The 14,046-nt window shown below is 44.8% G+C and overlaps 1 protein-coding gene across 1 annotated transcript in view; it reads right to left on the bottom strand.

Moving 5' to 3' along the window:
* Positions 1–984: 984 nt before the first annotated feature.
* The window catches only part of THSD1 (thrombospondin type 1 domain containing 1), a 39,983-nt gene continuing 26,921 nt past the window's right edge, over positions 985–14,046 (bottom strand). The window contains exons 4-5 of the mRNA XM_075262932.1: positions 5,187–5,345; positions 985–2,546 (exon numbers count right to left, since the gene is read on the bottom strand). Coding sequence (XP_075119033.1) covers positions 1,195–2,546; positions 5,187–5,345 — 1,511 coding nt within the window. The 3' untranslated portion in view covers positions 985–1,194. The remainder of the gene's footprint in view (positions 2,547–5,186; positions 5,346–14,046) is intronic.

Genomic DNA, 14,046 nt, shown 5'->3' with positions numbered 1-14,046 from the left:
AGATAGGGGGAGATATAGTATGTGACGGGCATTTGTTTTGCTTTTTAGAAACATGCTGGGGCAGATTTACTACTTAAAACAGTGTAAAACAGGGGCCAACTTAGATGGAGAAATTATTAAAGGGGCTAAAATATTTAGAAACCCCTCCCAATCATTGATATTAAATTGGTAGGGGTCTGACTGCAGACATCCCCACTGATCAGCTGTTGTCAGAAGCTGATACACAGAGAACAGAGCAGGAAGCAGACAGCTCTCTTCTCTATATAGTGGCCAAATCTAGTTACTGCAGCTTAGCTCCCATTTAAAGGGGTTGTCCAGGCAAAAATGGACAACCCTTTTAACTTCTAAATCAGCATCATACTCACCTGTCCCCAATGCTCCAGTGTCTGCTGAATGGGTTTCTATGAATAGCATGTAGTGTCACTACCGGTAACATCATGTGTCTCTTTATGAGTCCTCAGTGGTCATCTTCAGAACTTTGGAAGAAACCCATTCAGCAGAATGACCAGAACACCGGAGCATCGGGGACAGGTGAGTATGAATTTTAAATTTTTTTTCAATGCCCTCAGCTGATTTAAAAGTTAAAGTGGTTGTCCAATTTTGCCTGGACAACCCCTTTAAGTACATGGGATCTGACCTGTAGTACACTGGTTTGGCCACTACACAGAGAACAGACCTATCTGCTTCCTTCTCCATTTTCTGTGTATCGGCTACTGAGAACAGCAGATCGGTGGTGGCATCTGCTGTAAGACCCCCACCAATATGATATCAATGACCTATCCTTAGCATTAGTCATCAATATATTTAGCCCAGAAAACCCCCTTTGAATTGAGCTGAATGATAAATCTGGCATATCTTTAGACTGCGTAACTTTAGACCACTTATTTGTTGGCTTAGTTTTAGTACATTTTTGGTACACTGTGTCGCCATGTAGGCCGTGACAATTTACTAATAAACCGACCTTGTCAGACAAGTCATAAAAAGCATATAAAACACATGATAAAAGCGGAGCACAGCACAAATTCCATCAGTCTTGCACAATTTTATTAGTAAATCTGCCCCACTGTATACAACACAGGTTGAAGGTGTTGTATTTGTGCTCATACTATGGTCACCAAACTACAATGTGACATATAGCGACCTCTGTCAATGTGCAAAATACACAAAATCCAAAATGTCTATAGGATTGTATGATCAAAGGACCAGTCTTTCAATGCTTAGAGTACTTGTCTCGTCCTCTTCATTGGAGGCAAAGTATCCCGGTAAGTCTAGCATCTGCTGCTCAGCTTCAGTGAGTCCAAATGTAGAATTATCATAGAAGGAATAGTCTGTACCCCACGGAAAACTCTGACATTTCTCTCTCCGGTAATATGACGGGCTGTGGACACTCTTCCGTTGGTAGTTATCATTAGGCGAGGCATCTTGACCCCGATTCCAAGACTTCTCAACGGGTGAAGGACCTTTTCGTATTCTGTTGTGTTCGGACCTTTCCTGTTTCGGTTTGCCAGCGCTATATCTACTACAAATTATATCGGGTTTACTGTCTCCTGGCTGTAGATAGAGAGTCTTTGGTGAATGCCCAGTGGTATCAAGAGGGAAAGAGACGCCCCTTGTAAGACATTCTGGGCTCTTCTCTAGTCTTATTGGTTTATGCTTCGGTCTCTCTACTGTGGAATATTCCCACATCTTGGTCCGTGAGTTATACACCATTGTATGCCTTGGAGATAGAGATGTAAGACTTCTTTCTCTATAGGGTTTAACGTGTTTAGTTTCATGAAAACTAGAAGTTCTTCGGAAGTTATTTCTTTGATAGCCTCTGTCATACCTTCCTTTAGCATCGCTGTTCCTAACATGGGAAATTTTAGGCAATGTTTGACTTGGGCCATGGGTTGGTGAAAAGAGAGACCTTGACGTAGGCCTCTCGTTGGCACTTCGGATATGACTGTTCTTCGTTTCTAAGAATGGAGACTGTATCCTAAACTTATTTGCTGCAGATTCCTCTAAATTTTCTATGACCAGTGGAGGATCCAGTGAAACATCTACTGCTGTATCGGCCATTGGGTTTTGTGACACATGATAAACTTTAGTGGCCTCCTTCAGACCTTTTTGTTTCATCTCTTTTAGCTGTTGTTGGGCGAGACGATAACTGAAGATAGGCGGTATCAACTTCTGGCTATTTCCTTGTGAACAGTCATTCTCTGCCATGGTTGGTTCCTCTGTCACACGTGCGCTTTGTCTGTAGTTTAAAGGTATATGGACTTCTTCCTCCATGCTTTCCTGTTGACCATCTCCAGCATCGGAGAAGCTTTCCCTCACTTGGTAGATATTCTCTTCATCAGAGTTTTTACGACAGTTGGCTGTATGGGAAGAGCTGTGTCTGGTTGTCGTACTACACTTGCCCGCCTTAGTGAACCTCCTCCAGACTGTGATCACAATGGTGATGAAGATGATAAAAAGACAGAGAGATATACCGGTGATAGTGACCGTATTACTTGTTTTGGGATCTTCATTGGTATTTGTGGTGGATTTGCTTGAAGGTTTCACAGCTAAACCACAAAAGAAAAGACAACTCATCAGTTGGAAGGCACAATGCAGAATATGTCAGAAAAATGGTACTGTATATTCACAAACGCCACGTATACGTAGAACAAAAGCATGCCTATATCAGATGGTATCAACCAAAAAACTTGGCTTTGACTATTAAAAACACAGCAATCTGCAAAAAAAAATTAGTTTTTCCACAACGTTGAGCCTCAGCCTAAGGGAGGCCTTCACACGATGTAACGCTGCGCTCATTCTGATTGTAAAAACACGTTGAGAATGAGCGCGTAAAAAGCAGCTCCCATTGACTTGAATGGGAGCCGGCATACGTGCGCTCCCCATTGAAATCAATAGGAGACTTTTTTCCCTATTGCTTTCTATGTGATTCGCGCGTAATACATTGAAAGCATAGGAAAAAAAGCCCCCCATTGATTTCAATGGGGAGCGCACGTATGCCGACTCCCATTCAAGTCAATGGGAGCTGCTTTTTACGCGCTCATTCTGAACGTGTTTTTATGATCAGAATGAGCGCAGCGTTACATCGTGTGAAGGCTCCCTAAGGCCGATTCCCTACGTTGGCTTTGGCTCAAAAAACCTTAGCAATATCTGCAGTAAAAAAAAGCTGCATTTCCGCAATGTGGGGACTCAGCCTTAGGGAGCCTGCACACGGAGTTACGCTCCGCTCATTCTGAACGTAAAATTCGTTCAGAGTGAGCGGCGTAAAAACCAGCTCCCATTGATTTCTATGTGTGCTGGCATACGCACGTATCACATTGAAAGCAATAGGTAACAAAGCCTCCCATTAAATTCAATGGGTAGCGCACGTATGCCGGCACCCATAGAAATCAATGGGAGCTGGTTTTTACGCCGCTCATTCAGAATGAGCGGAGCGTAACTCCGTGTGCAGGCTCCCTTACTCTGCGTTTCTTCTTACCCTACTAAATATATAGGGAGACACTATATATTTAATTCTGCAGCTAAAATTAACATGTTGGGTTTTCCTAATACACAGTCGTTTTTGGAAATGCCGTTTCCACAACTTCTTATCTACAATGTATAACTAAACAATATCTCATTTGCTTTCCTAGTACTGGGATAAGGTTAGGTTCACACCTGAGCCTATTCTATGTTCGGGGTTTCTGTCCCTGAATCTACATACAAAATGCAGAGAGAAAAGTTCAGTAGACAAGACTTTTTTTCGGGAAGACCGGGCGATCCCACTATAGTCTATGGGGCCTGTGGGTAACCGCTTTTTAAGCAGATTAGGTTTCCATTTTTGAGGTCCTCAAGTGGACCCAAAGAATTGAAACCCAGTTGCAGGTGTGAACCTAGCATAAGACACCACGTTGCAGAAAAGCAGCTGTTTTTGTTGCAGATTTTCCTTTTTCTTTTTTTTTTTTTTTTTTTTTTTTTAGCAAAGCCCATAAGTGGGTACATAAGGAATGGGTAATATAAAGGATATAAAGGAAGCTCTTATACTTCTCCCTCCTGCTCAATCCTGACTTTGGCTCAAAAAACAGTAGCAAAATCTGCAACAAAAAAATACGCTTTTTCATGGAGCTTTAGGATCTATGCAAACAACAACATGAGTGTGCATGTGAGTTGGGGGCCGAGTTTGTCATGGAATGCAGTTGTATGACATCTGAGTGAATTCCTTGATACATTCACGGCTATAGGGCCTCCGGATCAATTCTGTTCTGATAAAACGGAGCAGAATAAAACCTATTCTACAATCATCCATGTTACAAGAGTTGAACGGATCCAGAAGCCCCATAGACGTCAACACTAGAGATGAGCGAACACTGTTCGGATCAGCCGATCCGAACAGCACGCACCCATAGAAATGAATGGAAGCACCTGTGACGCTTCACAGGTGCTTCCATTCATTTCTATGGGTGCGTGCTGTTCGGATCGGCTGATCCGAACAGTGTTCGCTCATCTCTAAACACATCATGGAATGCACTACGATGTCTTTCCACTTCATTCCATGATAAACTCAGCCCCAACTCAGACACGGTTGTGTCCATGAACCTTTAGCCTAAAACACAATTTAATAATATTAATATGGTTATGTCTGTAAGAAAGGGCTTCTATATAAAGCCACATACAGGTGGGGCCTCATGTTGGATGGTGCCTTCTGTAGGCCCCAATTTTGTTCCCGAGGCAGACAGATAACCACACTATAGTGCCTAAAGATAAATGGTGTACAGCAGTGCACACTATAAATAACAATATAGTGTAGTCATATAGTGTCTCTGACCCTATACACTGCTAAAGTACTATATCACACAATACTCAGAGACATTCTGGTAATAACAAGTTCATCCCTGATCACCGGATATGGAATAACTGCTAGGTTAATGTGGGTCTGACCATTGGGACCCCCACTGCCATGAGAATGGTGGTCTTGAATTGAAGCATTGACCCTGCACATGGCGATGTGTTCGGCTCTCTTCATCAGTCTTGCAGATACAAAATGGATCGTCTCTTGGTGGAGAAGTTCTGCCTTATCTAGTAGATAGGGAAAACTGTAATATTTCTGGAATATCCCTTTAGCTGGATTAGGTAAATATTAGATCTAGTCCTCTGTACCAGAAAGTATACCCCCTATGTAACATGACAATGAATGAGAGCAGCGGACATACTCGAGCAGTCCTCCAGGGAGCAGAGCGACGTCTCCTTTGTGTTCCCTTGGCATTGAGCATTTGCAGGCGACGATGAAAGGCAACTTCTGTACCGTTCTCTGTGACCATCACCACACGTGACACTGCACGGGCTCCATGGCTGCCACAGGCTCCAAGTCTCTGATAGGAAAAAAAAACAAATAAGAATAGTGTTGTTGTAGAAGGTCTGCAGGGTCAATTATTAAGGCTATGTTCACACTATCAATATTAACGTATGCTGTCATCTGTCATGGAACCCCCTCCATCAATGTCCATTCCCATAACATACACAGGCGGATCCCCCTCCAGTCCATTACTAATCTTGTAGACAATATGGCGGACGCTTTCCTCCATCACACTTGTATACCTTTGTATCAGAAGGTCCTACATGCAGGACTTGTTCTTCCATCGCAAAAGTAAAAAACATGACAAAAGAAAGTTGGGGTGAAAGCAGATGGAGACATGATGGAGGGGGCTCTGTCCGCTTCTGTCATGTAATATCCGTCGCTCTCATCCTGTGTCAGATGACTGCAGCGGACATTAAATAACAGTAATGTGAATCTAGCCGAGTGATACATTGATGCAAAAAAGTACATAGCATAATAAGGAACTATTCACACTGAACATTAGCAAGCAGCATGTTATAGAGAAGGAGGAGCTATGCAGAATGATATATACAGTACTGTGCAAAAGACTGAGGCAGGTGTAGAAAAAATGCTGTAGCATAAGAATGTTGTCAGAAGTGGAAGGGTTAACCGTTTATTCGGTGTGACCTTTGCCCTTCGCCTTCCATCAGTTCTTCTCGGTACTTGTAGACAGTTTTTGAAGGAGCTGAGCGGGCAGGTTGTTCTCGCCATCTTGGAGAACTAAGCCCAGATTTTCCGCGGCTTGCTCCAATCCTTCTGTTTCTTCATGTCATCCCAGACAGACTGGATGATGTTGAAATCAGGGCTCTGCGGGGGCCATGTCATCATTACCAGGACTCCTCAACCAAACGGACGTCATTTCATTTTGTTAATTAGGCAAATAAACTATTAAGACTTCTATTTCTGGAAGAATTTGTACTACAGCATTTTGCCAAGCATGCCTAAAACTTTTGCACAGTGCTTTTTTTTTCTGCAGACTCTTCACTTGTAACCAAGCATAGCACTGTACATTGCATAGGAGCTGCACTTACGATTTCACCTCATTCCCATTTACCTAAACAGGACCAAACTGTAATTGTACTATGTGACCAATGAATGTGACGCCGTTGACACAGGGCAGACAACACGGCTGTCTAGAGATCATAAACCACATTGAAGGGAGTCTACTACATTCCCTCCAGCATATTAAATTGCTACTACTACGTTACAGTGCACATTACGCTGATGAACATAATACCTCTGTTATGTCTGTCACTTTTGTAAATTTGGAGAAAAACAACTTTGAAGACTGATGCAACTGAAGAAGCTGGTGCACTGGGGGCGGGCCTTAAGCCATGGGAGCACTGATCCTGCGACTCATGTAGCTTGGATGATGTTGGATGATGGGAGGGTCAACTTCCATTGCACAGGGTGGTGCAGAGAGAAGATGGCAGGTGTTTGAGTGGCAAGATCAGTGCACCCAGGGCTAAAGGCCCGCCCCCATGGCACCAACGGCCTCATTTGCATAAGACTGCAAAGTTGTTTTTCTCCAAATCTACAGAAGAGACATATATAACAAAGGTATGAGTGTTATCACTGTAATGTGCTCTTTAAGGTAGCAGTAGTAACTGAGTATGCCTGGGGGAGGTAGTAAACTCCCTTTAAGGTTTCCTTTCAATCAGGATTTCAAATACATAATGCTAGAATTTAACACTAGGTAAAAGCCATAGTGAAAATCTTACATTTATAAGACGATAATATGGACAGGCTTGAACATACTCACAATGGAGCAAGTAAATCCCTGGGCGGGTCCCTGGTCTAGGAGGACTTCTCTGTCCCTAGACCCCCAACCCCTTCAGAAGTGGTGCATGGCTCAGTGCACTCCTTGCACCATACAGTACAATTGGGACACAATACACAGCATTTCATGCAGCTTATTCTCCCATTTAAAGTGTAACTTGTTTTATTTTTATTTTTTATTTTTTGTAAATGAACAGTTCTGGTGAATATAAGAAGCTTTGTAATATATCTTATCAGAAGAAAATGCTTCTATCTCCGATTATCAGATGCTCTCCTGCCTGGCAAACTGCTCCTTTCACTGAGAGAGATACATTTTCACAGAAGACATGTTGCAGTTCATAGAATGCTATGGAGGAGCTAGAGGAGTGAATGAGAAGCAGAGAGAAACAGGCATTGTGGAAGGGGTATAGCAGTAGCAATCTCTACCAGACCCTAGAACAGTGATGGCGAACCTTTTTGAGACCGAGTGCCCAAACTGTAACCCAAAACCCAATAAATTATCACGGAGTGCCAACACAGCAATTTAACTTTAAAACTATTTGGATCCACAATTGCGGACTCACAAATTACAGTCGTGTGAATTGGGCTTTACAGAGCTTGTACTGAAAGGTCTGTACACAGTACAATCTGCCCTGCAGTGGCCCCCACACACACAGTACAATCTGTCCCACAGTGGCCCCAACACACAGTACAATCTGCCCTGCAGTGGCCCACACACACACAGTACAATCTGCCTCGCAGTGGCCCCCACACACAGTACAATCTGCCCTGCAGTGGCCCCCACACACAGTACAATCTGTCCCGCAGTGGCCCCCACACACAGTACAATCTGCCAGGGGGCCACACGGTGGCTCAGTGGTTAGCACTGCAGCTTTGCAGCGCTGGAATCCTGGTGTTCGAATCCCACCAAGGGCATAAAACCAACTGCGAGGAGTTTGTATGTTCTCCCCGTGTTTGCATGGATTTCCATCCCATATTCCAAAGTCATACTGATAGGGAAAAATGTACATTGTGAGCTCTATGTGGGACTCACAATCTACATAAAAAAACAAAACAAAATCAGTACAATCTGCCCTGCAGTGGCCCCCACAGACACAGGACAATCTGCTCCGCAGTGGCCCCCACACACACTACAATCTGCCCTGCAGTGACCCCCACAGACAGTACAATCTGCCCCGCGGTGCCCCCCCCCCCCCCCACAAGGGATTATACCTGTATACTCCATAGTAGCCCCCTTCCCACACAGCATGAAGTGGTCCACAGTAGCCCCCTCCCCACATAGCATGAAGTGGTCCACAGTAGCCCCCTCCCCACACAGCATGAAGTGGTCCACAGTAGCCCCCTGCCCAGACAGCATGAAATATTTCACAGTAGCCCCCTCCCCACACAGCATGAGACGGTCCTCAGTAGCCCCCTGCCCACACAGCATGAAATGGTCCACAGTAGTTCCCCCTCCCCAAACAGCACGAAATGGTCCACAGTAGCCCCTTCCCCACACAACATGAAATATTCCACAGTAGCCCCCTCCCCACACAGCATGAAATATTCCACAGTAGTTCCCTCTCCCCAACAGCACAAAATGGTCCAGAGCAGCCCCCTCCCCAGACAATACACATATATACTTACCTGAAGGGCCGCCAGGCGTCCTCTCTCTCACCTATTCACTACGGGCGCTGATGACTTATGTCATCATGTCCGCACCAGTGCAGAGGTCACACTCTGTATAGTCAATGTAGGCCGTGCGTACCGCGCGGCCTACACTGACAGCTTTCAGCTGGATGTGCATTTGCACATCCAGCTGAAAGCAGCGATTGCTCACTAACGGGGAATCCTGTACCGGATTCCCCGTTACTGAGCGATCCGGGAGACCGCAACCGTGCCAGCATAGAGGGCTCTGCGTGCCCTCTCTGGCACGCGTGCCATAGGTTCGCCATCACTGCCCTAGAAGCTTCAAGTTACACCCCACTGGGCTCATCCGCATCCCCAAAGACCTCAATGTAACCTGTGGGTGAAATGAGCAGTTTACCAGTCAGGAGTTGAGATAGGAGCATTTCCCTCTGATAAGATATATTACAAACTTTCTTATATTCACCTAAATTGTAGACATGACAGGTGCTCTTAGAACAAAACAATTTTAGAAAACCTGCAGTTGCCACTAGGGGAGCTGGACAAATATTGATTTATATCATTTAAATGAATCATAATCGAGAAATTCAGGTTGAGAAATACTGACCAATTGTAGTCCTCCGAACTGAACTCACAGTGTTATAGTGACTTATGTTTCTGGTACCATATACACAGCATCATGTGAATACGAGTCAATAGAGCCACGCTAGTTCTAAATCACACAACACTGTAAATCAGTATTAGTCTCTATTCAGATAAGGTTGTTTTTTTTCTTACATATATTTAACGGATGCAGAAAACAGACCCAAACGGATGGCCATCCATTTCCATAGACATTAATGTTAAAAAACAAACAAAAAAAAAACAACGGATCCATTGCTGTCTGTTTTTTTTAGACGATCAAAATACTACAGTATACGACGTTCTCAAATAAAATGGACAGAAGCGGATCCTTTTTTTTTTTTTTTTTTAACATGGATGTCTTTGTAAACGGGGGGCCATCCATTTGTGTCCATTTTTAGCATAAGTTTTTTAAACAGATGTAAAATACATGATCTGAATACAGCCTTATACTGTGAATTCAGCTCAGTTAACTACAGCCTATGTAAGGAAAATGTTTGTTTTTGTACCGTGTTAGCCAGTGGGTAGGAAATATTAAAAAAACAAAAAACTTGAGAGTCTTCAGTAGTTGATACCTTTTTTAATGGCTAACTAATAATGATGGCAAATTACAACGTTTCGAAGCTCCCAAAAACCAAATCACCAAGGCCACCAGAATACCAATTTCAGAGTTATTAAAATAATTACCAAACAGGAAAACAATCAGGTGCCCCTGGTCGTCACATATAACCCACACCTGGAGACACTGAGAGGAATCACACGCAAATTACATCCACTACTGCAAAAAGACAACCATCTAAAATCCATATTTCCAGACCCCCCCTCTCCTGTGCTACAGACAGCCACCAAACCTCAGGAATATGGTTATTAGCAGCTCACTGTCACCTCCAACTAACACAGGAACATTTCCATGCAGACAGGTAAGGTGCAAAACCTGTCTCCACATACTGACGACGGACAGGATAGAGATACCAAACTCTAACAGGGAATATAAAATCCCGGGTACGTTCACCTGTAACACACCTAATGTAGTGCATTTAATAATATGCACCAAATGTTCCACTGAAAATCTGTATGTTGGAGAGACGGGCCAGAAGCTAAGAATGCGTATGAATTCCCATCACCATACAATTAGAGAACGAAGAATGGACCTTCCCATGTCAAAACATTTCTGCAATGAAGATCATAATATCACCGATCACATGAAAGTTTTGGTTTTAAAAGGGAATTTTAAATCTAGGAAAGAGAGATGGATTTAATAGTACAAATTTATGACCTTGTTTAACACTCTCTCTCTCTCGAGAGAGAGAGAGGGATGAATCTCTCACATGGGTTCATGGCATCCTACAGAAATCACTGAACTGAGACAGCCAGCCATAAAGACACTCTGTGAACTGATAAGAACATTATAAGATGATGAATTGTTTAGTTGTATAACTAGAGATGAGCGAACACTAAAATGTTCGAGGTTCGAAATTCGATTCGAACAGCCGCTCACTGTTCGAGTGTTCGAATGGGTTTCGAACCCCATTATAGTCTATGGGGAACATATACTCGTTAAGGGGGAAACCCAAATCCGTGTCTGGAGGGTCACCAAGTCCACTATGACACCCCAGGAAATGATACCAACACCCTGGAATGACACTGGGACAGCAGGGGAAGCATGTCTGGGGGCATAAAAGTCACTTTATTTCATGGAAATCCCTGTCAGTTTGCGATTTTCGCAAGCTAACTTTTCCCCATAGAAATGCATTGGCCAGTGCTGATTGGCCAGAGTACGGAACTCGACCATTCAGCGCTGGCTCTGCTGGAGGAGGCGGAGTCTAAGATCGCTCCACACCAGTCTCCATTCAGGTCCGACCTTAGACTCCGCCTCCTCCGGCAGAGCCAGCGCTGATTGGCCGAAGGCTGGCCAATGCATTCCTATGCGAATGCAGAGACTTAGCAGTGCTGAGCCAGTTCTGCTCAACTACACATCTGATGCACACTCGGCACTGCTACATCAGATGTAGCAATCTGATGTAGCAGAGCCGAGGGTGCACTAGAACCCCTGTGCAAACTCAGTTCACGCTAATAGAATGCATTGGCCAGCGCTGATTGGCCAATGCATTCTATTAGCCCGATGAAGTAGAGCTGAATGTGTTATGTCAGTCCAGGTAGCTGCAACGGGGCTAAGGGATAGCAGTAGGGAATCTCGCCCTGCACTACTCCCACTAGCTATCCCGGTCCCTGCCTCACGGGTGTGGGTCGGCTGTACTCAGGCTAAGCCTGACCCCGACAGCTCCTCTCTCACTGATTCCGTAGGCCTAGAGGGAAGTGGGAGAAGGAATGCCCTATAAGATCTCTAGGGACTGGAGACTAAAGGGGGTCACCCCTAACGAACAAGTGAAGCTGCTACTGACAGGGACTGACAAGGGTGTGCGCTGACTAACAACACAAGCAGCACACAGGAAACATGTGGGAAAGGATTCCCCCAAACCAATATGGGAAGGAACCATACACTAGGAAACAAACACAGGGAAACTGAGTAGAAATCAAAGGATAAGGCAATTCACTCACACAGTCAATTATACACAGAGGGAGGATTGGTGAACACAGAAGGGAAAACACACAAACCAACTCGTTCACCCAAACCTCCCAAAAACCAACCACGGAACTTCCTCTATCCCAGAACACCACCTACTCCTCCTGCTAAGGCCTAGCTCTGTAAAAGCGACACTCAGCACAGAACCATGGGAGGCATGGGTTTAAATACAGAGTAGAGACCACTCCTCCCAGGTGCAAATGGGAGGACAGACTAATCAACCAGGAGATAAAAGCTGCCTACCAGCAGTGCGCACGTGCAAGTCAGAAGGTGTGGACCAATACCCACGACAGGACAACCCCGCAGTGCCAGGATGCCACCCCAGACACTGCGCAGCCAAAAACTCCCCAGGTAAGAAAAATAGAAAGTAAAGAACCTAAATACTCCTAACAGAATGTGTGTGCTAAGCACACACATTCAGCTCTACTTCATCGGGCTAATAGAATGCATTGGCCAGCGCTGATTGGCCAGAGTACGGAACTCGACCAATCAGCGCTGGCTCTGCTGGAGGAGGCGGAGTCTAAGATCGCTCCACACCAGTCTCCATTCTGGTCCGACCTTAGACTCCGCCTCCTCCAGCAGAGCCAGCGCTGATTGGCCGAATTCCGTACTCTGGCCAATCAGTGCTGGCCAATGCATTCTATTGGCGTGATGAAGCAGTGCTGAATGTGTGTGTTTAGCTCAACTACACCGGTGGAGTAGTTGAGCTAAGTACACAGATTCAGCTCTGCTTCAATCAGCGCTGGCCAATGCATTCTATTAGCTTGATGAAGCAGAGTGTGCACAAGGGTTCAAGCGCACCCTCGGCTCTGATGTAGCAGAGCCGAGGCTGCACAAGGGTTCAAGCGCACCCTCGGCTCTGATGTAGCAGAGCCGAGGGTGCACTTGAACCCTTGTGCACCCTCGGCTCTGCTACATCAGAGCCGAGGGTGCGCTTGAACCCTTGTGCAGCCTCGGCTCTGCTACATCAGAGCCGAGGGTGCGCTTGAACCCTTGTGCAGCCTCGGCTCTGCTACATCAGAGCCGAGGGTGCGCTTGAACCCTTGTGCACACTCTGCTTCATCAAGCTAATAGAATGCATTGGCCAGCGCTGATTGAAGCAGAGCTGAATCTGTGTGCTTAGCTCAACTACTCCACCGGTGTAGTTGAGCTAAACACACACATTCAGCACTGCTTCATCACGCCAATAGAATGCATTGGCCAGCACTGATTGGCCAGAGTACGGAATTCGGCCAATCAGCGCTGGCCAATGCATCCCTATGGGAAAAAGTTTATCTCACAAAAATCACAATTACACACCCGATAGAGCCCCAAAAAGTTATTTTTAATAACATCCCCCCCTAAATAAAGGTTATCCCTAGCTATCCCTGCCTGTACAGCTATCCCTGTCTCATAGTCACAAAGTTCACATTCTCATATGACCCGGATTTGAAATCCACTATTCGTCTAAAATGGAGGTCACCTGATTTCGGCAGCCAATGACTTTTTCCAATTTTTTTCAATGCCCCCGGTGTCATAGTTCCTGTCCCACCTCCCCTGCGCTGTTATTGGTGCAAAAAAGGCGCCAGGGAAGGTGGAAGGGGAATCGAATTTTGGCGCACTTTACCACGCGGTGTTCGATTCGATTCGAACATGGCGAACACCCTGATATCCGATCGAACATGTGTTTGATAGAACACTGTTCGCTCATCTCTATGTATAACCAATAACCTTCTTCTACCCTCCCTCCTAGAATTCTATTCCTATGTGTCTCTCTTGTACATTAATATGCATTCTTCAAAAACTGTTTTTAGATATACCTGAAGAAGAAGCCGGGAGCTTCCAAACGTTGTAATCTACCATCATTATTAGTTAGACATTAAAAAAAGGTATCAACTACTGAAGACTCAAGTTTTTTTTTTTTTTTTTATATTTCCTACAGTCTATGTTACATAGATTAGATTTCTTGACCTGAATACAGACACGTGAAAGAGCTCTAAGGCTGAGTTCACATCTGCATAAGGAACTACATTTTTATGTTCCATCTCAGGAGCATAGAAAAAACCCTCAGAACTTTGACTAACAATGTGGTCCATCAGGTTCCTTT

The sequence above is a fragment of the Leptodactylus fuscus genome, chromosome 2, assembly GCF_031893055.1.
Source record: "Leptodactylus fuscus isolate aLepFus1 chromosome 2, aLepFus1.hap2, whole genome shotgun sequence".
NCBI classification, from domain to species: domain Eukaryota; kingdom Metazoa; phylum Chordata; class Amphibia; order Anura; family Leptodactylidae; genus Leptodactylus; species Leptodactylus fuscus.
Note: the sequence above shows the minus strand (reverse complement) of the source record. Positions and strands in the feature narration are given on the sequence as shown.